Source organism: Panicum hallii, chromosome 3 (assembly GCF_002211085.1).
Source record: "Panicum hallii strain FIL2 chromosome 3, PHallii_v3.1, whole genome shotgun sequence".
In the NCBI taxonomy this organism is placed as follows: Eukaryota; Viridiplantae; Streptophyta; class Magnoliopsida; order Poales; family Poaceae; genus Panicum; species Panicum hallii.
The window spans coordinates 58,942,637-58,969,902 of record NC_038044.1 but is presented as its reverse complement, the minus strand read 5'-3'; the positions used below and the strand labels follow the sequence as shown (position 1 = coordinate 58,969,902).

Below are 27,266 nucleotides of genomic sequence, written 5' to 3'. Positions count from 1 at the left end.
TGCCCTGGCATTGGCCAAGAACCCTGTATTCCATGGGAGAAGCAAGCACATCCGGATTAAGTTCCACTTCATCGGAAGCTGCTTGGAAGAGGGGAGTGTGAAGGCCAACTACATCAACACCGTGGATCAGCTCGCCGACATTCTCACCAAACCACTTGGGCGAGTCAAGTTTCAAGATATGTGCTCCCGCATTGGTTTGATCCACATCAAGTCGGAGAAGGGTATATGAGGCTTAGGGGGAGAATTGTTGACAATTCAACATATGTAAGCTCATGTTCCTTAGCAGCCAAGTTTGCTACTTTAGGTAGTCAAATTGGCTTTCTCTTTATAATTAAGCTAGCCTCTTTAGGTAGTCAATTTGGTTTTCTCTTTGTAGAATATCTAGCCTTTCTTGGTAGTCAAGTTTGCTTTTGTAAAACTCTATAAATAGAAGGGAACACCAGGGGTGCTACTACTGCACTTTTACTTCACCCATTTCCAGCTTTCTCTGCTCGCTGTGTTCAGTGTGCTCTCTGGTCGGTTGTGTTTGTGTGTGTGAGTTCTAACAACAGATGTGTAGTAGCCACTAGCTGGTAAGGTACAATTTCTATAGTAATCACTCTTGCTCAATTACTTATTTGTTTATATATGCCATACCTCTAGTTCTGTAGAGGAAAAGTAGTGTTTTTATACAGTGGTCTTTTCTTATGACGTCAAATGAAACAGAGTATATAAACACAAAACATCATCCTCAGAGCATGACATCTTTTATTTGAAGAGTTTGAAGTTCAGTAAAGAAAAATGTCCTTCTCAAGGAGAACCAAACTAAAGTCAGACCTAAGTTTAGATTTAAATGCACACTTTGGCTCGATACGTTTATTGTCAACTGTACAGGTCCAATTATCGTTTTCTTTTAGATGACAGGTATATTGGTCGATTTATTCAATGTAGCAAGTCTGGCTCTATGATAACTTAAACCTAGCTAATAGTACTATATACAGAGTTTTAATTGGGATCACCTTCTTTTTACATTAGTAAAGTAAAGAAGCAATGCAATTAAATTTGAAGGCCAAAGATAGACAACGATGCCTTTTTACCTAACAGAAGCTTTGTTCTTGCTTCTCAGCCTATATAAGGAATCTGCTTCCAGAGATGGATGATACAGCAAAGAAAGATGAACACACGAATTGATTATTATTGGTCATGGTAGGCATCGGGAGAAATATTAGGAGCCGTATCTGCCATCTTCGTTGTCACAGTCCATCAAGCAGGGAGACTTCGTAGATTGCTAATGTTTGAGAGCAAGGAATGTCGACAGAAGCAGAAATTTACCCTTACTCGTTCTGCTGAAATTCTGCTCCCGGACCTGCTGGCAAGTTCATTTTTTGCTCATCAGCACTAAGATGTACATATTTTTTGGCACCTAGTTCGAAACATGTACAGTTGGCAAGCTATCCCAAAATGTTCCAAAATCAGGGTTGGCCAAAACAGCAACTAAGTGGTAATCTTCTTTTTGAGAGAACCAAAAAAACTAGACGAAGAGTATCGTTGGCTAGTGACATCCCTGTAATGGCTGCCACGCGTATAGTATGCCTCTCTGAAAGAGAGAGATATAACGGCTTCCCCTGGAATCCAAATTACCAGTTGCAACTGAATATTGGTTCCAAGCATTCAACTCCAACTGGGAACTTGGTTGAACAGTGATAGTTTGATAAAGATGGTGACGGTGGGCACCGGCAGGCACGGTCGCCACAATTTCAGACTGGCAATTGAAACTAGATAATACTACACTGAGTTTTAGTTGAGACAGTTCTAATACTTCATCTGAGTTAAAATCATCTGCAAAATTATTTTTTTAGAGTTAAAGGGCTGTTCGCCCCATCTTAAAGCACGGCAAAAGACCGGAAAAAACATTTTACAGTTCTGCAGATGGGTATCATACCATCTGAAACAGTGAAATAACTCTCCTTCAACTCTCCAAAGCTAACGAGAAAAAAACAAGGACAACAGGACTACTAAAGGGAACGCAAAATTATTTTTTTAGTGCACTCACATCTGATTTTAGTCCTCCATATACGCATTAGCTAGGTATTTACTGACACAGACACATTAATGGGATAGTACAAATTACCCTCATCTATATTTTCCACACTTTTTGTTGATGGACTGAAGTTGAGTCATGATGGTTTTTTTCTGAAAGATTAAAGGTCCGTTTGGTTGAGCCGTGGATTCCTGAGAATCTGATTTCAGCTGCCAGCTGTGGGAAATCAACTGTGAGCTGCCAGCTGTGGGAAAGCTGAAAGCTGTTTGACTGAAACAGCTGTCAACTGTGGATTCTTAGTAGAAATTTCTGTAATACCCCTGTTATCTCTGAGTTCAGTATTAATATTCTACAAAAAAGGCTCCAACATATCATTTATCTTGTATGAAATTTGTTGATTTGTGTATGAACTAGTGCATTATAGTTGCTTGCTTCCTTGTTGCCTCGGAGCGGCCGGCGGCGTCGCTCCAAGCAAGCTACGGTGGACCAGGGGCGGCCGGCGGCGTCGCTGGGTAGAGGGACGGCGGATCTCGGCGGAGCTCCTCGGGTCGCCGAGGGCATAGCAGCTCAGGGCCGGGGCCGAGGGTTGGGGGTGGCGGGGCGGGGGTCGGGGCGGCGGGGGCGGCCGCGCAGGAGGTCGGGGCGGGGTGGGGGCGCCGCAGCCGGGGGCGGGGCGGCCGGGGCGGGGTGGCCCGGGGCGGCGCGGCCGGCGGCTGGAGGCGGGGCGACCGGAGGCGGGGCGGCCGGGGGCGGGGTGGCCCGGGGCGGCGCGGCCGGCGGCTGGAGGCGGGGCGGCCGGGGGCGGGGCGGTCGGTGGGGGGGTGGCCCGGGGCGGCGCGGCCGGCGGCTGGAGGCGGGGCGGCCGGGGGCGGGGCGGTCGGGGGCGGGGTGGCCCGGGGCGGCGCGGGCCGGCGGCTGGCTGGTGGATGGGAGGGAGGTGGGGAAAAGAACGAATCGTTATGTGTGTAATGGATGGCATGGTGGGTAATTTCTCCCTCGACGCAGTGAAATCTGGGGGGTACCAGCTTTCCCACTTGAACTAGTGAAATCATCAGATTTTGAAGAATCGATTTCTTCACTTAACCCTTTTGGTTGAGATTTCAGCTTTCTTGGTTGGAATCACTTCCTCAAAGCTGAACCAAAGGGACCTTAAATTTCAGCCGTGATATGTATACGAATCCAATAAAGTGAAGCATATGAGGAAAGAAGCAGCGACAGAAATTCATTGGTGAGATATGGGAGATTGTGGCTATATATACTACCTAACAGTTGCATTGTTCTTAGGACAAGAAATAAGCTCACTCTTATCCATACCTCCTGCTTTCTATTACAAGAATACAAGATGCACGCCCGCATGAACGTACCATTAAGGCATGAAAGGCATCGGGAAGTGTTTTAGTAGGCACAGACAGGATACTTGTTCTGGGGCTGATCCCATGCACACAAAAGCCTGCAGATGATCTGCTGATTGTAGTTGTAGGAGTCGTGGTAAAGACTGCATAAAAGAGAAGCTAGCCACAGTATGTAGTGGTCATAGTGATTCTTTTTTGACGAGGACCTACGGGCGGCTGCATAACCTGAAATGCCTGTTGGCCTCGTTTACACAGGGACGGTTGCATGGCTGGATCGAGAATGCCTGATTTTGGCCTCGTTTATGTTTGTAAGAACCAGGCCTACAAATCAAATCTTACCGGTCCTAAAAAATTTTTTGCCGCGTAGTGTATTCAGCGAATACTATTAATTGAAGAAGAAACATTATTAGTACAATTGTATTACAGTGTTAAATATAGACATGTGGAATAAGAGTTTGTACGGGTGGAACAAATGCTTATACACATGGATTAAAACTTAAAAGTTTATACCTTGGGAACAGATGAATGAACAAAACAAAAGTTTGTACACGTAGAACATGCAAACATGGTGTGTGCTTGTTCTTTAGTTGGGTGGGCTATTACTTGTGGGTCATGCCATGTCTGATTTGTCATCCATCCAATGTTCCATTTTCAACTAAAAACAATGAAGCAAGGTGGATAGCTTGCATGAGCTAGGCCGCTGATCGACTGAGCGGAGGATAATTCTGATGTGTTTCCTCCTTGTGATATTCCTGAAGCCTGCCATGCCTATAGAAAGTTTCAAGGTAATGAGTTTGAGGAACTCATCAAGAGCTGTCTCGGAGAGCATGAGAAGTGGACTCTTTCTAGTCTCACTTCCTTCCATCTATGTCTCTAGAAATAGAGGGGTAATTTACATTCTTCCGGACAATTTTATCTAACGAACCACCACACATTCAAGGAGCCATGTGGCAATTTATATGCCTAGTCTGCCCTACAACAAAATTCCCTTAACATTATTCCTTAATTGACGGAGTGATTTGTTCTCGAGGTTCCACGATGGCAAACTTCATTACGGGAGCATATAACATTGAGCATCTCGATCGTTCTCTCCTATGCAAGTTAAGAGCTGCGATTAATGGCGATTGGCAACTTGCAAACTACTTTAATTATCATCTAGAGGAGACGAAATTGATAGATAGGGAGCGCAGGAGTAGATGACATCGCTAGAGATCGACAAGCACGCACGCTTATTTGAGACGGTGACGAGACGATAAGAATGAGTTAATTTTGAACTATACGAAATGAATCTTGTTGATAGTTCTATTTCTAGATACCAATCATGGGAGGAAAAGAAAAACTGGACGTGCTAACCTGGAGTTAATCCGGCTCTATACCATGTGAGAGGATGAATACAACGAATGTCTCATGATCAGTATAGAAATTTTAGGCAGAATAGAATTCCAAACCTGTCTTCCATGGCTTCCCTGTCCTCCATCTGATTCCTCTCCACTGGTCAATTGTTCACCTGAAATTTAACATTGGCCAGTTCCCCAGATTTCCTTCAACCTCAACGGCTCGTTGACGGACCGGAGTAGAAGTTGACAGGCACCGTTGGTGGTGTTTTCGCTTATGGAAACATGGATCCTTCCTTAGCTAGGTAGGAACCATTCTACTAGTATCACTCATGCTCCCGACGCTTTCCAAGCCATACAAATGAAGCTAGCGAATATTGCCAGAATTAGTTAGATGAACACTGTCCCATGGGAAAAAAAATCTCTCTCTCCATTCTCGCATCACTCATCTTTTCCTTTTCTCTGTACCTGCTGAATATATGTGACTTGTTTCATTTGCACTCCTGCATTAATAATAAACAAAGGAATATAGTAATGGTATAGAATTTGGCATTAGGTGGCCAGCCACTACCACCTTTCGAGATTTCTTTCTCAGTTTTGTTCTCCTTTTTTTTTTGGCAGAGCGAGCGCGCTACATGGGCAGCAGCTTTCTGAAGAACCTATACCTGAATACCTGATGGCACTAAATGTGCACCGAGATAGTCTAGTATATATATTCTTGACTCTGAAACATTGTGATCCTCCACATCCCCTGTTACCATTCATGAAACTGAAGAAATTGATCGACGCGAAAATGATCCAAAGATATATACAATAATGTCCAGTAGAATGCTAATATGAAACTTCACCTCAGTCCAGTAGAATGCTAATATGGAAAACTCGAGCCTGTTGCTCTGCATGAACCAACTGCTGGATCTGGCAGACAAACAATATCTTCTAAACCTTTTCAAGGGTGTCTTCAACGGTATTAATTTTCACTGTGTTGTAAATTACATGGGAAGGATCGGAAAGATGAGACTTTAGCATATGTTCTCTGCCTTTCCTTTTTTTTCTCTTCTAAAGCTGGCCAAAAGAAAGGGAAACACAAGAGTCGTTCGGGCGATTGGAAACTGCTGCAGATAGAACATACAACAGAATATATAGGCTGGAACCCATATGTGGTATACTTCCAGGAATTTAAGAAATCAGAATGAAAGGAGAAAGTATACAGCTTTCAGCTACAACAAAAGGATCGCAGAGACAATATACACAGTTGTCTATCTGCAGTTCTGCACCAAAACGTATGATGTGAGCAATAATGTCCTACTGTAAGTTTGTTGCCAGTGAAAAATGAATTGAAAGCCTCAGCATGCAGTGTTAATTAGATTGTACAAGTATACCCATCACCACGCATGCAACCAAGGAGTTGAGACTATTTGAAAAGTTATCCACGTTTTTAATAATATACATGAAAAGATTTGAAGTTGAAGACTTAAAAGTAGAGTCTAATAAGGCTGGCAAACCCAGATCCATCTGGCATGATATCTCAGCGTGAAATCATGGGGAGCTTGAACCTGAAGTTCTTCAAAAACTGTTCTTGATGTCTCCCATGCCAAATACTATATCCATGATGAATAGATGACAAAACGTGTGACATCTTTTATTTGAAGAGTTAGAGGTTTAGTGAAAAAAAATGTTTCTCCAACCCAGATAAATTCAGATTTAAATGCACACATTGGCTCGACAGATTTATTGCCAATTGTATAGACCCAACTAGTTGTTTTCTTATAGATGACATGTTTATTTGTCAATTTATTCAAATGTAACGGGTCTGGCCCAACTTACCAAATAATATTTGAATCACCTTATTTTTTATAGAAAACAAGTTGCGAAGTAAAATTTATTGCACACTTAAATCCTATTATTCTTAAATCCAGTTACTATATCTTTCCATTTTTATATGATATGTGTATTCGAAGACAATAAAATGGAGCAAAAATATAAACATTATATATCAGAAGCTCTGTTCTTAGCCCTTAAAATGAACTGTCCTTACTCAACCTCGAGGTGTTCGCACTAAATCAAAGATGAGATTAGTCTCAGTTTGGTCAAGAGGGCGGGATGGAACACAGTATGGAATAATCATGGACAGCCTGCTACCATGTTTGTAGTTCTTGTTCCCCATGGTACGCTGTGCCTTACACAGTACAATGCAGGTGATGAACTGATCACTGCTACCACAACAAATGCCCATTGCATAACGTTGCTGCTGCTGTGAGCGCACTTGTTGCAACTTAAGGCAATAGAATGACCACACACCTGTCGGAGTTGTCATGGCTAATGTGATGTAGAAAGATTGGTACTGATTGTGCTTGCTTCCCCATGGTTATGCTAGTGGTATATAGTATGAAGTATACTGAACACACCAAAGCTTGTGGGAATCATTGTGAAGCTTGGCCACCATCTCACATATCACTAATTGTGATTGCACATTATTTTTTTTACTTTAGTAAGGTTGTCAACCATCAAATTTTAGATATCATGGTGGACTAAAAGTTTTTATATGAAGTCTTCTTTATCTGATCCGGTGTGAGAAAAGTTTTCATATAAAGTTTGCCTCCATTTCAGTCAGTATGAAAAGTTACTGTTTTTTTAAGATGAGCTGCATACTCATTTTCGTATTGTTTTCAATATGTGTTAGAGAAGAATGACTCCCACAATGGATTGCTCAGATTAGGGTTACATATACACAGGTTGGGCCTATAGGCCAAAAGGCCTACATGGGCCAGAATAGACCTCTACACTACTCTAACACCCCCCTTCAAACTAAAGGTGGCTGTGAAATTACAGAGTCAGATACATTTAGTTTGAATACATGAAATTGATGTTGATCCCTAGTCTGAGCCTTGGTAAAGAAATCAGCAAGCTGAAGTTCAGAAGGTGTGTACTGAAGGTCAACAGTAGACAACTGACAATGTGATCTTATGAAGGAGGCATCAACACCAATATGTTTAGTGAGTTCATGCTTGACTGGATTGTCGGCAATTTGAATAGCACTAGTGTTGTCACAGCGGAGAATAGTAGGATGAGCAGAATCAACACCAAAATCAGCCAACAGCCAACGAAGCCAAATAATTTCTGCAGTTGTTGTGGCAAGGGCTCGTAGTTCAGCCTCAGCACTAGACCGAGAAACTGCAGTTTGCCGCTTGGACTTCCATGCCACTGGCGAGCCACCAAGACAAATACAATAACCAGTGACAGATCGTCGATCAACCGGATCACTTGCCCAAGTAGCATCTGAATAAGCATGCAGTGTTGGTGGACTGGATGTGGCATAAAAAAGACGATGAGAAGCTGTACCTCTCAAGTACCGCAATACCCTAAGCAAATGAGCATAGTGAACTGTGGTAGGACAACTCACAAACTGAGTGAGAATGTGGACTGCATAGGCAATATCCGGTCTGGTAGCAGTGAGATAGACAAGACTGCCAACTAGATGACGGTACCTTGTCATCGACATCACAGTCCGGTACTAATCTTTGGGTGTTGGATTCGGGTGCCTCTTTTCACATGACTTCAAATTCCTCTGTCTTGGATTCTTGTCGGCCTCTTTCACATTCTCGTCCTGTTCAGACTGCTGATGGTAACCTTTGCCATGTTACCCATCAAGGCAATCTGAATAGCTCTCAGTTTTCTGTCTCTGATGTTTCTCTTGCGCCAAAACTTTCCATGAATCTAATCTCAGTTGGCCAACTTGCTGATCTGAACTGTGTCGTTGTTTTTGATGACACTTCTTGTTGTGTTCAGGATCGGCGCACCCGAGCTCTTCTTGGTACTGGCCATCGCCATAAGAGCTCATCCGGTCTCTACATCCTTGATCATCTTCAGCTGCCACCTTCTGCATCGCCACCAGCATCTTCTCCACCATCATTCTTCGCTTCTGCTGCAGCCACCTTTCCTCAATGGCATCACCGTTTAGGTCACTTGTGTAGTTCACGTCTGTCTACCTTAGTTAAGCAGGGGGTCCTTGGTCATGTATCTGTGGATTCTTCTTTTGAATGTACTGGCTGTAAACTTGGGAAACAGATTCAACTCCCATATCCATCTAGTGATTCTAAGACTACTCAGCCTTTTGCTCTTGTACATTCTGATGTATGGGGTCCTGCTCCTTTTGTTTCCAAAGGTGGTCACAAGTATTATGTCATTTTCATTGATGATTATTCTCGCTATACTTGGATTTATTTCATGAAGCATCGTTCTGAGCTGTTGTCTATTTATAAATCCTTCGCTCAAATGGTTCATACTCAGTTTACCTCTTCTATTCGCATTTTTCGATCTGATTCAGGGGGGGAGTATCTATCCACTGTTTTTCGTGAATTTCTTTCTTCTGAAGGAACTTTGCCTCAGCTCTCTTGTCCTGGTGCTCATGCTCAAAATGGAGTGGCTGAGCGTAAACATCGCCATATTCTTGAAACTGCACGGACTCTTCTCCTTTCTTCTTTTGTGCCAACTCACTTTTGGGCTGAAGCTGTTTCTACTGCTGTTTATCTCATCAACCTTCAGCCCTCCATTCGTCTTCAAGGGAAAAGTCCTGGAGAAATCTTGCATGGGTCACCTCCCAAATATGCTCATCTTCGTGTTTTTGGTTGCACCTGTTATGTTCTTCTTCCTTCTACTCAGTCCACAAAATTGACAGCTCAGTCTGTTGAGTGTGCTTTTCTTGGTTATAGTCTTGAACATAAGGGCTACCGCTGTTATGACCCCTCCGCTCGCCGTATTCGCTTCTCTCGTGATGTCACCTTTCTTGAAAACAAACCCTACTTTCATTCATCCACTCCTCCGTCATCATGTAATGCACCTCCGTCCTTTCTTTTTCTACCACCTTATGACTTTGTCAATCCACATGAACCAACTCCACCTCCTGTTTCCACACCATCAAGTCCACCTGAATTAACATCACCACCTCCACTTCCCTCTGTTACTCCTTTTCCTTTTTATTATCGTCGTCGTCCCCGTGCACCTTCTTCTACCACCACTCCTCTCTTAGCTGATGATTTTCTTCTGGCTCACATTATAATCTCAGGGATCGTTCTGCTATTCAAATCCCTGATCGGTTTGGTTTTCCCACTGCTGGTGTAGTCTGTGAGCCATCTTCTTATCAGGAAGCTCTTCAACTTCCTGCTTGGCGTGATGCTATGTCTGCTGAATTACAAGCTTTGCACCGCACTGGTACTTGGGAGATTGTTCCATTACCTTCTCATGTCGTTCCCATCACCTGTAAATGGGTGTACAAACTTAAGACCAAAGCTGATGGCTCAATTGAAAGGTACAAAGCCCATCTGGTTGCTCGAGGTTTTCAGCAATCCCATGGTCGCGACTATGAGGAGACATTTGCTCCTGTTGCCCACATGACAACAGTCCGTACTCTCATTGCTGTGGCTGCTAGTCGTTCATGGAAAATCTCTCAAATGGATGTTAAGAATGCTTTTCTTCACGGTGATTTGCAAGAAGATGTCTATATGCATCCACCACCAGGGGTTCAACTTCCTTCTGGCTATGTTTGTCATCTGCGGCGTGCTCTTTATGGTCTCAAGCAAGCCCCTCGTGCATGGTTTGCACGTTTCAGTTCAGTGGTTATTGCTGCAGGTTTCACTCCCAGTGACCATGATCCTGCTCTCTTTGTTCACACTCTTTGTTCACACCTCTTCTCGTAGACGTACCTTAATTCTGCTTTATGTTGATGATATGCTGATCACTGGAGATGATCCGGACTACATTGCTTTTGTCAAAGCACGCCTTTGTGACCAGTTCATGATGTCTGACTTGGGCCCTCTCAGCTATTTTCTGGGCCTTGAGGTTGAATCAACTGCTGCTGGTTATTATCTTTCTCAGGCCAAGTACATTCAAGATCTTCTTACTCGTTCTGGCCTCACTGATACTCGGACTGCTGCTACTCCTATGGAACTTCATCTTCATTTGAAGTCATCAGATGGTTCTCCTCTGGATGATCCGACAAGGTACCGTCATCTAGTTGGCAGTCTTGTGATCCTCAAGACAAGAGCGAATACTGAGATCAGTACTCATGCAGATGATGGCCATCACACGGTCATCAGTAAGATTCCAAGCTTGTATCTCCTTCTCATTGGTAGCAGTAGCTGCAGGAGGAGCATCGGTGAGATGATGAGCAGAACCACCCCATTTCAGCAGCATCTTGAGGGAGAAGGCCCATTCTCTGTAGTTGGAGCCATCTAGCTTCACATCCAGACCGGGAGACCCAAACGAAAGGCCGCTGAAAGGAGGAGCAGCCGCAGAGGACCCCATGGCAGCAACACAGAAGAAGGAGAGTGCACTCGACGACCCGGAGCAGAGAACGACGGGCAGCCGCGAGGCAGGGAAGCGCCGCCCCGACTGGCGGCGCGAAGAGGACGGGCGGCGCGAAGCAGGGGAGCGCCGCCCCGACTGGCGGCGCGAAGCAGGGGAGCGCCGCCCCGACCTGCGGCGCGAAGCAGAGGAGCTCCGCCCCGACCGGCGGCGCGAAGCAGGGTAGGGGAGGGAGGGATGACGCCGACGGGGGGAATCACTGCCGCGACGGGCGGAGAGCAGCGGAAAAAGTGGATCTTGGCTCTGATTCCATGTTAGAGAAGAATGACTCCCACAATGGATTGCTCAGATTAGGGTTACATATACACAGGTTGGGCCTATAGGCCAAAAGGCCTACATGGGCCAGAATAGACCTCTACACTACTCTAACAATATGAACTTGCAGTAATACTGCCAGTTTTAGTTCAAACTTATGGTGACAGTGGTATGATCATGTTTGTTCATCCAATGAACCGGTAGTGATGACCAATTATCATACTGCTCTTTTCAGATGGACTGTAACTTTCACTTCGTGCAAAAATCTGACTGCGTTGCATTGATCTGTACATTTACTGCAAGGATAGAGAAGCATAGTACTCTATTTTCTTTTTTCAGAGAGACACAGTGGTAGCACTACTTCAAGAAGGGCCTCACAGTCACAGATGCTTCCACCTTCTTTATTTCATTACAAACAATATATATTTAGTAATGAATGTTTGCATACAAAATACAACAAATTCATTTACTATTGTTGTAAGATTTGTAACTTATGGTCAGTTTTCCTCTGCAATACAGTGAACCTGCCTCATCTGTACGATTTTGATAGGCTAGTAGGCAATTGCACAGAAGGAAATGTATGCATGCAAGCTTGAGCTAATCGATCATTGGAGAGCCGATAGGGGCTGTCGGCTCAAAGCAGCCGGCAAGTCCTTGTGCATGCTAATTGCCGATATGGAGATCTTGTTGGCTATTAGAAAGCCAATATGCACTTGTCTTGGATGGCCGATAGTAGTTTTGTCGACTACCTGTAGTTCAACGCTCAATGTAATTTTTTTGAGAGAAATACTTGTATTCCACTAAGAATTATAACAATCTGTTATGTGCCTGCCAGTAAGATTACTCTTCTGTTGCTAGTACTCCTCATGCCTTCCATACCCAAAGTATGCCTAGTTGAAGGTGATCAATTTGAAGATGTTAATCGCCGCGTGAGTGACAGTGAATGACTGTCGAAAAGCGAGCTCTTTTCAGACATATCTGCCTTATCTATATATAGGTCCCTGTCATCCTGACTTTAAACATGGAAACCACCTGTTTCTTACATTCCCACATGTCTCTCCCTGATACACTGAATCGCACAGCCTATGAATCTAATGCTTGTGAGGTTTCGCTGGAGAATGATTCTGATTACAGAAATTTTTGCACCTTCATTCAGCGGAAGAGGAGCTGTGAGGGTTAAGTGCCACCGGTAGAGCCAGCCAGCTGGCGTTCGTAACCTAGCAGGACACCAATGAAAGCTAGAGAGGTTTGCTGCTGGTATTCCTTATGCCTGCCATGCCTAAAGTGTGCCTTGTTGAAGGCTTTGGATTTGAGGATGTTAATCATCATATGAGGGACAGCGTTTCAAGCGAAACAAAAAAGTTGAGAAACAAGCTCGTTCCAAGCATATATGCCATATCTATATATAAGTCCCCAGTTTCAATACTTTAAGCTTAAATCACTTGCTCGTTTCTGCCATTGAAGCTTTAATTGTCCTGTGAGACGAGTAGTTTCAGAACTAATTGAATTTTGTCTGTAGGACCGGTAAGCATTCAGTTCACCACATGGCTCCCTGAAACAGAGTAAATTGCTGCACCTATCTGTAAGCAGTGTCAGAGTATTACTTATTCATGTTTCTGTTTTCAATTTACCAATGTATGCCGTGTCAGAATATTACTTATTGATGTTTCTGTTTTCGATTTACTAATGTATTTTTTAGGACTGACTCCTGCATTGCTTTTGGTTCTAGAATATATGAAATGAAACTTTCAGTCGAAAACATTCTGCAAGTTAATTTCGTTTTGTCAAACTTGTGTCAGAAATACAGGATTAGGCCTAACAAGTCATACTCTGGCCTACTCATTTTCCTGTTTCACAAGATTTCTAGTTTTTGTTAAGTACCATTTCTAAGAATTCGAGCAACTCAATTACGTAACAAGATATTCGAAAAGTGTATTTTTGCAAAAAGAGGGGTTATTAGATAAGTTGCTGTTAAACCTTGCTCTTTGTTAACACTGCATAAGGCATCAAATCAGCATGCTCCTGCAAAATTGACAAGATTTATTAACTTCAATTTTTCTGATAAACTATCACTAAAATGGAACCTGAATCGCCGGAAGAGTTGGAGAAGCATATAAAATTATATACATGCTACAGTAGCTGTATGTTTATTGGCTGCAAACACATTCATATAGCCAGATCTTTCTGATGTGGCTGACTATCCCTGCCTGTAAACTCCGATCACTGGAGCATAATTTCATACGAAAGCATCGGTTCAGCCTGATCATCCATTCACTTAGAAATCAACTATATATGTAGAGGTCGGCTAAATAGCCTGTAAGCGGCAACGAAGTGCCAGTGTGGGAATAATAACTGCTACCACGATTCTTGATACCTACCATGCCTATTGTATGGCTTGTTAAAGGTCATGAGTTTGATAATGTTCAATGTTGTATCCACGATATATAAGGCATGGCCCATGAACAGCAAACTTAGCTCATTTAATGGATATATAGTATGTAGCCATTTACTGATCATACCAAAGGATATGTATACATGAACCATCGCCCTCAAAAGCAAACTTACTTCACCTGGTTATTTTCTACATGAATTTCATTTACTCGGCCAAAGCGACAAATATATGTTGCACAAGTACATTGATATCCCTACATAGCGCAGGATCATTATGTGTTCAAGTTTCCCACATGTTTCTCTGTGGTAGATTGAATTTTTTTTCTGAACACGTATACAATTAATTTGTTGATTTTTCAAGTTCATACTTCACCCTAACTTGGTTCCACAACAACTGAAAATATGTTTGGAAACTATCTTAGCATTCTTTGATAGAACGTGCTCACATTGGTTCGAGTCCCAGGCTATTAGGGACTTAACATATGTTTGAAATATGTTTGCAAAAACACTTATTAGGTAAATTGAGAACTCCAAATGGCAATAGCCACCTATTGAGTTTTATTTGGGTTTCTGACTCTTGAAGTTTCATTAGAAAACAGAAATTTGGCAGCTTCATTCAACTTTACCTAAGTCCTTGTCAGTAACCGAATGCATGTGAATGAGAATCTGCGTAGCTTGCTCAACTGCCAAACTCTTCAAGGGATCCCTCTGAATGTGTATAGATCGGAGAGGATTATCCTCCATCCAAACAACGCCTGAGCTGGGGCGGAGCCAGCTGGCTGGGATTCAACACCAGTTCCCTCAAGACTCCAATGAACGCCTCAAAGGTTTGCCCCCGTTTCTATTAAAGAAAATGGAAGCCATGCGGTGAAAGAATTTCATCTGCTTGTATTCCCCATGCCTGCCATGCGTAAGTGTGCCCTGTAAAAGGTTATGAATTTGAGGATGTTAATCATGTGAGGGGCAGCATTACAAGTGAAACAATGTTGAGAAGCGAGCTCTTTTAATTTCAAGAGTAAATGTATGCCATATCTATAGATAAGTCATCAGCTTGAACTTTATATTTCAAAAGCACTTGCTCGTTTGTCTACTTTAAGCTTTAACTGGACTGTGGGACAATTAGTTCTAGAACTAGTTAAATTTGAGATCTATACAATCAATAAGCATCCAGTTTACCACATGGCTCTCTGAACTCAGAGTGAATTGCTGCAACTATCACAGTACATTGTCGGCACGTCTGGTATTACTTATTCATATTTGTTTTTAATTTGTTTGTGGATACTTTTCGTACTGACTCCTGCATTGCTTGGTTCTACAACATATGTACAAGCATAATTAAAAAACATGTAGCATGTTAATTTGATTGACAAATTTGTTTCAAGACAAACCGAGCGGTGGAAAAATAGGAGCTACCTAGAGAAAAGGTAGTGCATATACTAGGTGAGACCAGTACCGAAAAATGGGACCGGTTGGTACTAAAGGATTTTCCCAACTGGAACTAGTGGCAGGTTTTCCAGTGGAGTCTCGGTTCATAGAAGCACATCCCTGCACCCTCATCATCGATTTCCTCATAATTCCTTGTGTTAGAACTACGCCAAACACTTTGTAAGTGAAATCGTTATGGGTAAGGGAAGGCTGGAGGGAGGATAATCTCCGCTCCTATGATTCTTGATACCTACCATGCCTATTGTACGCCTTGTTAAAGGTGATGAGTTCGAGGAAAGAACCATTAAATTGAGCTAAAGCTGAAACAACCTACTGATGTAAATTTGTTGTTCAAGTCTAATGAAGTTTTTATTGATATCTAGACAATTATATCACGGCAATACAACCATCTTGATACTACTCCCTCCCCATTGGATAACAACGATACACCCAACTCACAAGAGTAGCAAAAGTTTCAAGGTGGACATAGGCAAAAAGCTAACGATAATCAATCCGTTGACTAAAAAGCCACCCATTTGCCTTGGTAAAATACTTCTTGACCACTTGCTTCAAATGCTGACATGCCGCTGGAACCAAAGTCCGCGAAACAGGGTTCCGAAGAATAACCCAAGTACGGAGTTAGTGGACAGCTAAGTATAACTGAATTGTTTTGTTTCTTAGTAAATATAGAATAATTTATTGATTTTTCCATTACTGCTTATGCCCCACTCGCTTTTACATTATCTGTTGAAGAAAGTTAGCTCAATCAGAGAAACTTATATAGTCCAATACAGAGAAGCAAGGAGTAATTAGAACCCTTGTCTTCTCTCACAAAAGTTCTCTGTTATTTTACTCAATGGCTTCCTCACACAAGTTTGAGAAACACACTCACTTATTGAAATTTCCAAAGGGATGTATGTTTGCTAAAGGATTTGTCAGCTAAACCAAAAATACTAAATCTCTAGTCCCTCTGTTTCCCTGCATTACACAAGAAAATTGTACCCTCCCAAATATGACGGGTCCCTATTCGGTTTTAGAAGAGGTGGAACAGCACATTCAGATAGATCAGACAGCTCTGTTTGTACAGAGAGGGATTTCCTAAACTCCTGATATACCTAGCTTGTTGTAAAGAGCCCAATTACTGGAGGCCAATTTCATTTGAACAGCATCATTTTCATCCGGATCCTTCAGTTTTAGCGAATTCACTACCAAGAGTTCATGTCTTTGTCCATCAGGAAAGTTCCGAGGGAGGATCATCTGTGCTGCTGCTATTCTTGATACCTACCATGCCTAAAGTACACCATGTTAAGATGACGATGAGTTTTGAGCCTTGAGGACTTCAACATCATGTTCAGAGAAGCATTATGCATGAGTGAATGATTATTTGGAACATGACCGTGACCTATACTGCTGTTTCCAACTACACATATACATATATATAAGCAATTGTCCTTAAAACAACAGATATATGTTACCTGGTTGGCCAATTAAATGGAATTAAAGCAGAAACACCGTCACTCGGTTGTAGCGCCAATTATGCATTCAGTTTGCTTACATGTTTCTCTGCTACGCAGTGAACTGCCTGACTGCTGCCTAATAACAGGGTTCTACAATAATAACTTCTTGTCTTCAAAGGGATGGGTGTTCTCAAAAAGATCTGTCAGTTGTGAATATTCAGTCTTGAAGGGAAGCAAAATGAAATATGAATTCAGAGCTGTGTAATGTCAATGACGCCCTTTGCAATCAAATACATAGAGTAGAGTTCTATCGGCAATTTGGAACGTTGGCAATGCATGCAATTTTTGTTCATGAGTATCATGAACTAGTAACAAAAAAACACACACACAAAGTTCTTTAACTTAAATTACTGTGTGTCTCTGTCCAAAACTGGGTAACGAAATTCAGCATGTCATGACACATTGACTCCAGTCATCAGCTGATCGAAAACCAGCCGTCAACACTCAATACGCATGAATTCAATCAAATTTGAACGAGGTTTAAATTCAAACAAACTACAATATCAAAGAACAATATATGAGCACGCACAATCCAGAAAAAATCATCACACAATTTGTTAACTCCAAATCCTCTGATAAATCACCTCTGAACTGTGCATGCTAAATTTAGCATGTCACATGACACGCTGGCAAGTGACACCTCACCGGAGCGAGGGACATCACCGAGGCAGGGTTGGTGCCAGAGGCCAGCACCGGTCAAAGCAGCTGCCCACGTGTCCCTCCTCTCCCGCCAAAAAACATCAACCACCAGACCGCAACGGCCAGCTCCGGGAGGCGCGCGCCGCCCCTCGGCCGTGTCCGTCCCCTCGTCGCCGCCGGCCTATATCTTCCCACCTTCCATATAGGTTCCACCGCAAGGGGTGGCCTCCCGCACTGCCCCTTCCCCCGCCACCAACCATGGAGGCCGCCTGCCGCCGCTGCCGGAGCAGCATCCGCGTCGCGCTCGTCGCCCTCGCCGCCGCCGTCCTGCTCGGGGCGGCGGCCGCGCTCTCTGACGCGGAGGCGTCCGACATCGCGCGGCGGCAGATTCTGTCCCTGCACGAGCGCAACGGCGAGCTCCCCGACGACTACGAGTTCGACATCCACGTCGACGTCACCTTTGCCAACGAGCGCCTCCGCCGCGCGTACACCGCGCTCCAGGCCTGGCGCCACACCATCTACTCCGACCCAAAGAACTTCACCGGCGGCTGGGTCGGAGCCGATGTGTGCTCCTACTTCGGCGTCACGTGCGCCCAGGCCCTCGACGACCCCAAAATCGCCGTCGTCGCGGGCGTCGACCTCAACGGCGGCGACATCGCGGGGTACCTCCCCGCCGAGCTCGGCCTCATGAGCGACCTCGCCTTCTTCCACATCAACTCCAACCGCTTCTGCGGCATCATCCCCAAGAGCTTCAACCGCCTCGCTCTCCTCCACGAGCTCGACGTCAGCAACAACCGCTTCGTCGGCGCGTTCCCCGACGTCGTGCTGCAGATCCCCGTGCTCAAGTACCTCGACCTCCGGTTCAATGACTTCGACGGTGCCCTCCCGCCGCAGCTCTTCGAGAAAGACCTCGACGCCATCTTCGTCAACAGCAACCGCTTCGTCGGCTCCATCCCGGAGAACTTCGGCAACTCCACGGCCACGGTGGTGGTACTCGCCAACAACGCCTTCATCGGGTGCATCCCTCGCAGCGTCGGCCGCATGGCCGACACGCTCGACGAGCTCGTCTTGCTCAACAACCGCCTCGACGGCTGCATCCCGCCGGAGCTCGCCGACCTCGGCAACACCACGGTGGTGGACGTCAGTGGGAACGCGCTCGTCGGCACGCTTCCCGAGGGGCTCGTCAACATGACCATGCTGGAGCAGCTCGACGTGTCGAGGAACCAGCTCGCCGGCGCTGTGCTGGAGCGTGTCTGCAAGCTCCCGGCGCTCGCCAACTTCAGCTTCGCCCACAACTTCTTCAGCGTCGAGCCGGCGGCGTGCGTGCCGTCGGAGGACAAGCCCGTGGCGCTCGACGACAGCGGCAACTGCCTCGGCAGCGGACGCCCGGAGCAGAAGCCGTCGCCGGTGTGCGCGCCCGTGCTTGCACACCCCGTCGACTGCCGCACCAACGTCTGCTCGGCGGGCCCCAACCCGCCGAGGCCAACTTACACACCGTCGCCGAAGAGGCAGACGCCATCGCCGCCCAAGACAACGCCTGTGCCGAAGCCAGAAACGCGGCCGCCGCCAATGAAGTCTCTGCCACCGCCACCGCCACCGCCGGTGAAATCTCCTCCTCCGCCGGCTCCGGTGAGCTCGGCATCCCCACCAATGGAATCGCCTCCACCACCGGCTCCGGTGAGCTCGCCACAACCACCAGTAAAGTCACCTCCTCCTCCGGCGCCAATTAGCTCGCCACCCCCACCAGTGAAATCTCCTCCACCGCCGCCTCCGGTGAGTTCGCCACCACCACCCGTAAAGTCGCCTCCACCACCACCAATCAGATCTCCTCCACCTCCAGCACCTGTGAGCTCGCCTCCACCACCAGTGAAATCACCACCTCCTCCTCCAGCTCAGGTGAGCTCGCCACCACCACCTGTAAAATTACCTCCCCCACCGGCTCCAGTGCGCTCACCACCCCCACCCGTAAAATCACCTTCCCCACCTGCTCCCATGAGCTCACCGCCCCCACCTATAAAATACCCTCCACCACCAGCTCCGGTAAGCTCTCCACCACCACCGCCGGTACAATCACCACCACCGCCGGCACTAGTGAGATCTCCACCTCCACCAATCAAATCACCAACCCCACCGGCTCCGGTAAGCTCCCCACCACCACCACCAGTTCATTCCCCACCTCCACCAACTCCCGTGAGCTCACCACCTCCCCCGGTAAAATCTCCACCTCCACCGGCACCGATCACCTCTCCACCCCCGCCGGTAAAATCTTCACCGCAGCCAGCCTCGGTGAGCTCACCACCTCCACCAGTAGTCCCACCACCGCCGCCACCGGCTCCATCACCACCTCCGCCATCACCGGATGTCATCCTGCCACCGATCATGTCGCAGAAGTACGCTTCGCCGCCGCCGCCTCAGTTCCAAGGATACTAAGTGGTCGACTAACTGAAGCTGAGAGATGACCATGACGACGAGGCGGCAATGATCGATCAGCTGATCACAGCATGCTCTGCTGACGTGGAAGCTCTGGTGCGTGAACGGGTACCTGCATGCGTGGGTGCATGCGTGCGTGTATATGTGTATATGAGTATAGGTAACGTGCGTGTATGTATCCACACGTGTGCACTTGTAACTTGACTGGAGAGGAGGAATTGGGCAAAAAGAGGAGGGAACTGTGGTCACACAACAATGCACTTGTAAGAAGTTTTTGGGATTCTGATGCAGAGAATGGGAGAGACGGGTGTTTTTCTATACTCAAATGTTGGTGCTCCATGATACAGAAATCAGCTAATATTCTTTTCATTGAAAATATTGGTGAACTAAGGGTCTGTTTGGATGAACTAAAGTTAGGTGACAAACTTTAGCACCTATCAGCACTAATGCTAAATTTTTTAAGTATTGGCTAAAGTTTAGCCCACCATATTAGCACTCCTGTTGGAAGAGTTAGTGCTAAGTTTAGCATTTTTAGATATTAGTACTTGGATCCAAACACCCCCTAAATAGTACTGTAGTACTAGCATGTAGTACTAGCAGTAAGAGTTATCTTTGCAAGTTCTTAAAAATTGCCTGACGGTAACTGCATTTCCCAGCCAGTAAACCACCCACAGAGGAAATGTCCTCCTTCAGGTTTGAATTACCGACAGAAGAAAAAATATTCCTTTGTCAGGTTACAACCGCCAGAAAATTTTCCTTTTCTCTGTCATGTTTATCTACTGATAGGGAAACATATATCACCAACAAAAAATATAACAGTTCATTAAAAAAATCTAGCCACAATTTCCCTGCCACGTCTTATGTCTACCCACAGGGTAGCTCCATTCTCCCGTGTGCTATGCAAATTTTCCTGTGTGTAATTTTATCAAAAACACAGGGAAACATATAATTCCCTGTGTGTTTTGTCAGACTTCCCTACTGTGTGTTTTTTAGGAGAATTTCCTATATATCTCCCTCGAGAACTTCAAAACTCGATCTGGTGTGTGTTTGTTCATCCAAGTTAGCCAAGAACCTAACTCCAGTGTGTCTTTCCTGGATCATAGCGCCGGCCGGTTTACTGGATTTAAGTGCAAATTTGACGTTATCGAATTTAAGATTCTCCAAGTCATTGCTCCATGCCTACTCTTTCCATAGGTGCGCCTCCGTCCTTGGATACTTTGTAGCTAGAGCCTACCTACATGTTTCATGTTTGGACAAAATTCATAGCGAGGACAAGAAACCTGGCTGGCTAATTTGAATTTTTGCGCTGGGACAACTGGACAAGTTAATGGCCCAACCGTGTGCGTGGGTCGCAGCAGGCCGGCGGCGTGGTACTGGGCCTTCATCCCTTCCCAGACAGGAGGCCAGGGGGGGGTATATGGTGTGCACATGCACTATCCAGCCCATCTTCGCCGCCGACCACCCCTCTTTCTGTACGATCAGGTTGTTAACGGGCCAGTTAATTATGACCCGCGATCCATCTAATTACGGGGGACGGCCCAGATAACTAGGGGCCACGGCCTTACATCGCCCCGTACGTACGTCGACCAGGCCCGGCCCAGGTCCACTAACCTCTAGAAGCATCGTCCGCTCCTCGCTACTACTAGCAGCCAGCGTTCATCAGATCAGAGTAATTAAATACTCCTGCTCTTTTTCTGAAGGAAAAAGTAATTAAATACTCCTGCTCTCCACGGACAAGCAAACAGGTCATTTATTCCCTCGATATAACAAACAGCAAATCCACATGGCGCGCGAAATGATGAAGATGCCGCGCCACCACACCACCGCGTAGAACACGGCACTTATCCCCCCCACCCAACGCCCAGATGGATCCTCCATTTGGAAAATGCTTGTCAAACAAATTAAAATAGAATGGCTTCATTCCATCTTCTGGTACCTGGTGATGCTTTGCTCCCAACAGATTTCACAAAGCTCTCAAGTTTGAATCGCAACTCACAACCATGGCAATGCTGGTGACCTCTACAATGTGGATTTCTTAGTACTAAGAATATCTGCAAGTCATGGGCTGCCTGAAAACATATACAATCTGAATCTGAACATTGTTTACGTGGTCAAACAAATGCAACAGCTTCTTCAATCAGGAGAGGAGACCGGCGGTATCAACCAATCAGTCAGGTAGTAACAAACAAGCAGGGCAACGTGGCGATCACTAACCTCTGCTCCAAGAACCAGTATTAAACAAAGAGCTTCAGCACATGGTGGTGCCGTGCATGTTTGCAGCGCACAGATTAAAAAACCAGAAATCGATGGAGAACAACAACGCATGTTCTTCCATGTTTCAAGGTGGTGAGCTCAGGCATCATGGAACCACACAACCACCACCCGTTCCTGCAAGCAATGCAGGTGACGGATGGATGAAACCAGGAGCAGGGACACACACCCAGATCTGCTGCAGAACGGTAGAACTGCATGCTGTTCTTCAGCTGTTGAACTGGATGAAGCATGGCAGCAGGTTTCCAGTTTGCTGCTCTAGATCCGAATGAAAGGAACCCCAACCAAAACCACATCTTTTCATCCCCATTTGGATGCTACCACCAATCACCGGCGAAGCAAACTCTGAGATTTATTTTAGCAATCCAAGAACTGGAATACTGGATAGCAGGTAGAGACCAGCCGAGCAATCAATCAAAAGAATAAGAGTATATGTTCATATTTAAGTAGCCATAGGGGCACGAATCAATCGATCGATGTCTTACTTTACAACAGCACAAAGAACACAAATCCATACAGCAGCAACCAACAAATCCATAGCTCTAGTACTTGTAAACAGTAGCAGTAGAAAAAAAGAACTTATTTTTTTAGGACTCGGAGGAGACGGCGGGGGAGGAAGAGCGGCGAAAGATCCGGGCTTTCCCCGCTCCCGTCGGCGGATCCGGCGGCGGATGGCGCATGAGGAGGGAGCGGCCGGCCGGCCCGGCAGCAGCGGCAGCGGCAGCCGCAGCTCAGCCGCGGCAGCGGGTGATGCGGGAGCAGCCGCGGTGGTAGGGGTTGGCCTGCGCGCCGGGGCGGCAGTTGTAGTAGCTGGCCCCGCGGCGGGAGCAGGGCACGTTGTCCCGGCGCAGCGCGCCGTAGCTGATGTAGCCGCGGCCGGCGAGCGCGCGGCGGTGCGACTCGGCGGAGGCCGACCCCAGCTCGGCCTCCTCGTCCTCGGCCAGGCACTCGGCCACCGTGCCGCGGCACTCCCTCCGGGCCCCTGCGCCGGCGCCGCCCGAGGACAGGAAGCCCAGGTCCAGGTCGATGGACGCCGCGGCCGACGCCGTGGCCGCCACGGCCAGGAGCAGCAGCAGCGCCAGCGCGAGCTTCGCCATGGCCGCCGGGCGGAGGTGCTCGGCGAAATGCAGGCAGCGGCGGCGGCGAGAGGAGGAAAGGGGAAAGCGCGTTGGGGAAGCCTGAGCTGTCTAGTCTTGGTGTCTTGTGGTGATGCGAGCCTTGCTCGGTTTCGGTGTGCCCGTGAGGAGTGGGGGGAGAGAGAGTCTGCTGGCAGAGGAGTGAGACTAGAGAGAGAGGGAGATAAAGGGTAGGGGAGAGGGGGGGGGAGGATAAGCGTGTGGAGGTGGCGAGCGCAACGGAACGCGGCTCGGCGGCGAGCGGAGGCGGGCGGTGCGCGGCGCGCGGCACAACTGGGCACAGCTCAGCAGCCAGGCTGACGAGCGGGGGCCACGGGGGGCATGGTGGTCAAAAGGGACAGCGACATGTGCCGTGGATCCGGGCCGAGGGTGATGGCGGTGGCGGCCGGTGAGCCCTAAACCTAACCGCGGGGATCAGGTCGGGACGGGGTTGCTAATCATCCAGTCCAGGTGGCGGGCATGATTGACGGTGATTGGCCGGCGATTAGGGCTCCTGCTCTTCATCCGCGGCGAGAACGAGAACATGCGGGTTCGTGGAGCACACGCCAGGCTGTCAGCCGGAGTCTGACACTCCGATGGTGGAGGGCAGAAGCCCCCGCTGGCTTTGTGTTTGGAGTAGTAGATTCTTGCAGGATTTGATGAAGCTGCTATGTTTGACGAACCTCTTGAGCACGTGAAGGTGGAATGACTTTCATTGCAACTTTGAGTCCCTTGCATGGCACGCTCTCATTGTACACTCAATATTTTATTTCTTATCTAAAAAACATTTGATCTTTTCTTTTTTGCCCCCACAAGAGACTAACTTTTCCTTGTTGTCTAACCCCAATCACTCGATGGATAGATACCAGCAGTGGATTAAAAATTACTTTGCAAATTTACTATCAATCTTTCTTACCAACTGTTGTCATCATGCGCAATTTTTCAGGCAATCCTCACCGTGTTTATGTGTTTTCGTTCATCAGATTCAAAACTTAAATTCGAATTCGTTCGAGTAGCCGGTAAAGCAAGGCATCTTTTACCTAACTTATTCCTTCAGGTGGGTCACAAGGGAATAGTTGTCTTCTCTTCTCTCCTGTCCTCACATGGGGCCTGTTCATACTTTTGATTACCAACCTTAAATCTATCAATTATATATTTCAAAATAAAACCTTTAATATATAAACCTGTCTCAAAAAACTCCATGTAGTCCTCTTCAGACGAATCATTTTCCTGCATTTTTCTTGGCAACTCTATCTTTGACATCAAAATCACGCAAACAAATGCTTAAAACCGATACAAAGATCCACAGGCAACCTGGTCAAAGCTTAGAAGCCTTGGATGGAACGCGAAAACTGCAGCTCTACAAGGGCCACAGATATTAATTTCCAGAGACGCAAATTAGTCGGAGTTGGGAAGAAACAAGGTGGCATAGGATTTATTTGTCCTAGATAATCTTGTAAAAAGCATCCCAAGCAATACTAACATGGACTAAATAGTCTTTGTCATGAAGATGTGCCTAACATCCATAGTAGAAAAGGTGGAACACAAGTTTGGGCTATGGAGACTGGAGATGGTGGGCTGCATATAATTTGCTGTACCTGGCCCGTTCTCCTCCTACACCTCAATGGGCCATAGTTAAAGCCCAAACGAAGATGCATGGGCTTCTTCTGGATCGGGCGTAGGGGTCCAAGCATTCGGGGGGAAGCAATACAGTAGCAACGCACAAGTTTCGACACAACGGCAACGTACGGACGTTTGAACAGCAAATAAGTTGGGGCACATAGTTGATGCTTCATTATGACGTCACATCTGCCCAGCAACAAAACCGTAAAAACACGTCGAAATAGACGTCATGATGATGTATTATTTCAGATCAAGAAAACAAAGAGACATCGGGATGCATGTGTAGCGCACATACATGCATCACAAGGTCCCCACCTCCGATATACGTACAAAATTGAGAAATCCTATTCGATCGAGCAGCATCACTGTGCAACGGTCGCAGCAGCTGGCACCACCGCCGGCGACGGCGCCAGCAGTGGCGCGCTCGGCGGTTGGTCCGGCCGCTAGGCCCGGACGGCGGTGGCTTCACCCGCGTCAAGACCTGCTCGTCGTCCACACGCGCCGGCGGCGGCGGAATAGCAGGATGCTGCCGGCCGGAGGCAGGGCGCCCCGCTGCAGCCGTGGTCGAGAGGAGCGTCACCACCAGCAGGAACGCGGAGATGGCCGGCGATCTGCCGCCTCTCGCCATGGCTAACCTACTGGGAAACCGTCGAGATGCAGACGCACGCGCTCCATTGATGTGCCAGGGATCGATCGGCTTATATAAGTTCTAACGGATACTAGAATCAAAACGTAAAAGGAAATACATGCGTCGTGTTCGATCAGTTTTAGATGGAAGCCGAGAGATTGCGCTGTGGTTCTTGCCATACATGCGATGAGCTCCGCGCTATTCCCAGGGAACTAAAAGTTGGTGGACTTGGTAATTCCCAGACCGCAAACCTCGGGCCACCTCTAAAATCATCTCCAGTAGTCCTCCAACCAAAATCTTCCACTAACATATTATTATCCTAATACTATTTTCATAGGTTATTGGGAAGATGCTTTTTCAGATCCCTCCTAATACATCTAACATATCGGAAGATCTAAAATTCTTCTTTCATTTGAAAGGAGTTAGGATAAAATATTGGGACGACTCAATAATTATGGGGAAAAAGAAGACAGCTGGAAATGTTCTGCATGTGGCCATTTAATCTGTATTAGTATATGACTTTTTTTAAGATGAACTCCTGTATGTAATGTTATTAGACAGCATGCGAGCAAGGACGCAAGTTATTAGAACTGAATGTCAAATAAAGCAGGAAAACAATCTCAGAACTAAGAAAGAACCGACGGTAAAGTATTATCACCGCCGATTTGAGTTACCAAGTGCCGGTGCTAATAGACTTTCACAGGCCGGTCTTGGCCTCCAACAGGTGCTGATGTCTGATGTCTATTTTATCTGCATGAAATGGCTATATCTAAATTTTAATTTATTACCATTTCAAAAGTAAAATAATTAATAGCAATATAATCACAAATACATATCTTCCGACCTGGATACATAGCACCACCACAATACATCGAAATAATTCTTTTAGAAGAAGAAGTTTCCCGACACAAATTAAAGCTAACTTAACTATGTGTTGTGTCAAAAGTTTCGAAAGAAGGACTTCATGTATTTTAGAATGACAACTCTATTTGAGACCTGACCAATAGTGCTTAGCTTCCATCAACTCTTTTTACCCAATGATGAGTTTAACCATCTAAAATTTCAAGTTGCATAATTCTAATCAGCTTCCTCAATTGCCATACATATGTTGGTGTTGAATTTGTCAGCATGTGATGGAAAATCAACGCTTGAAAAATACGCCTCCCACTCAACGGCCCCCTCCATTCCACTATGTTTGTCATTAGCACACATGGCAACACTAAAAGTCAATACGAAATTACCGTTCATATATATCCCAATCAAATAACTTGACAACCAATTTTACCATTTATCTTCTTTCATAGCGAAAGCATTTAATTAGGGGCGGGAGTGCAAATATAGCAATAGCTACACTGTAGTGTCGAAATGTATTTATTCTGCATATTTCTGCCGATGCTATAGACAAACATAATGAAACAAGCGATCGAAAGGGTACAGAGAAAGAACCAAAAATGATAGCGAGCACCGAAAGACCCAAGAATCTAAGTTATGCTCCAACAATAGTTTTATTTCGATCGGTAGGGTGATTCTTTAATTTTCCTCACCGAGGTAATCTTTGGTAGGGTTTAGTTTGTAGCCTATCATGCTACCCAAGTACTAATCCTTTTTGAAATGAGCAATCGGTACAAATAAGCCATAAGCTAGAACAGCACGCAAACATCACTAGCATCCACCCGCTGATGGCGCCGGCGCCGGCAACGGGGCTACGATGTTGGTCGTGCCGCTGGGCGCGGAGGGCGGGGGTTTCCTCCACACCAGGACCCCCTGCTCATCCACGACCACGGCACGCGCCGGCGGCGGGGACGCTCCGGTGCCGGCAAGGGCCCAGCGGCAGTAGGACGGGACGACCTCAGTTACTGCCGATGACCACCAGCCAAATGTGCCGGCGCCGGCAAATGGGCCCTTG

At 46.3% G+C, this 27,266-nt stretch overlaps 2 protein-coding genes across 2 annotated transcripts; one reads left to right on the top strand and one right to left on the bottom strand.

The window, feature by feature from the left end:
- The first annotated feature begins 17,526 nt into the window (after nucleotides 1-17,526).
- LOC112886667 (pollen-specific leucine-rich repeat extensin-like protein 3) lies at nucleotides 17,527-19,952 on the top strand. The gene has a single exon (XM_025952631.1). The coding sequence runs from the start codon at nucleotides 17,552-17,554 to the stop codon at nucleotides 19,721-19,723; it is 2,172 nt and encodes a 723-aa protein (XP_025808416.1). The 5' UTR covers nucleotides 17,527-17,551; the 3' UTR covers nucleotides 19,724-19,952.
- A 2,452-nt stretch (nucleotides 19,953-22,404) lies between these two features.
- LOC112886081 (rapid alkalinization factor-like) lies at nucleotides 22,405-23,299 on the bottom strand. Its single transcript, XM_025951859.1, has one exon. The coding sequence runs from the start codon at nucleotides 23,089-23,091 to the stop codon at nucleotides 22,726-22,728; it is 366 nt and encodes a 121-aa protein (XP_025807644.1). The 5' UTR covers nucleotides 23,092-23,299; the 3' UTR covers nucleotides 22,405-22,725.
- Between the last annotated feature and the right edge of the window lie 3,967 nt (nucleotides 23,300-27,266).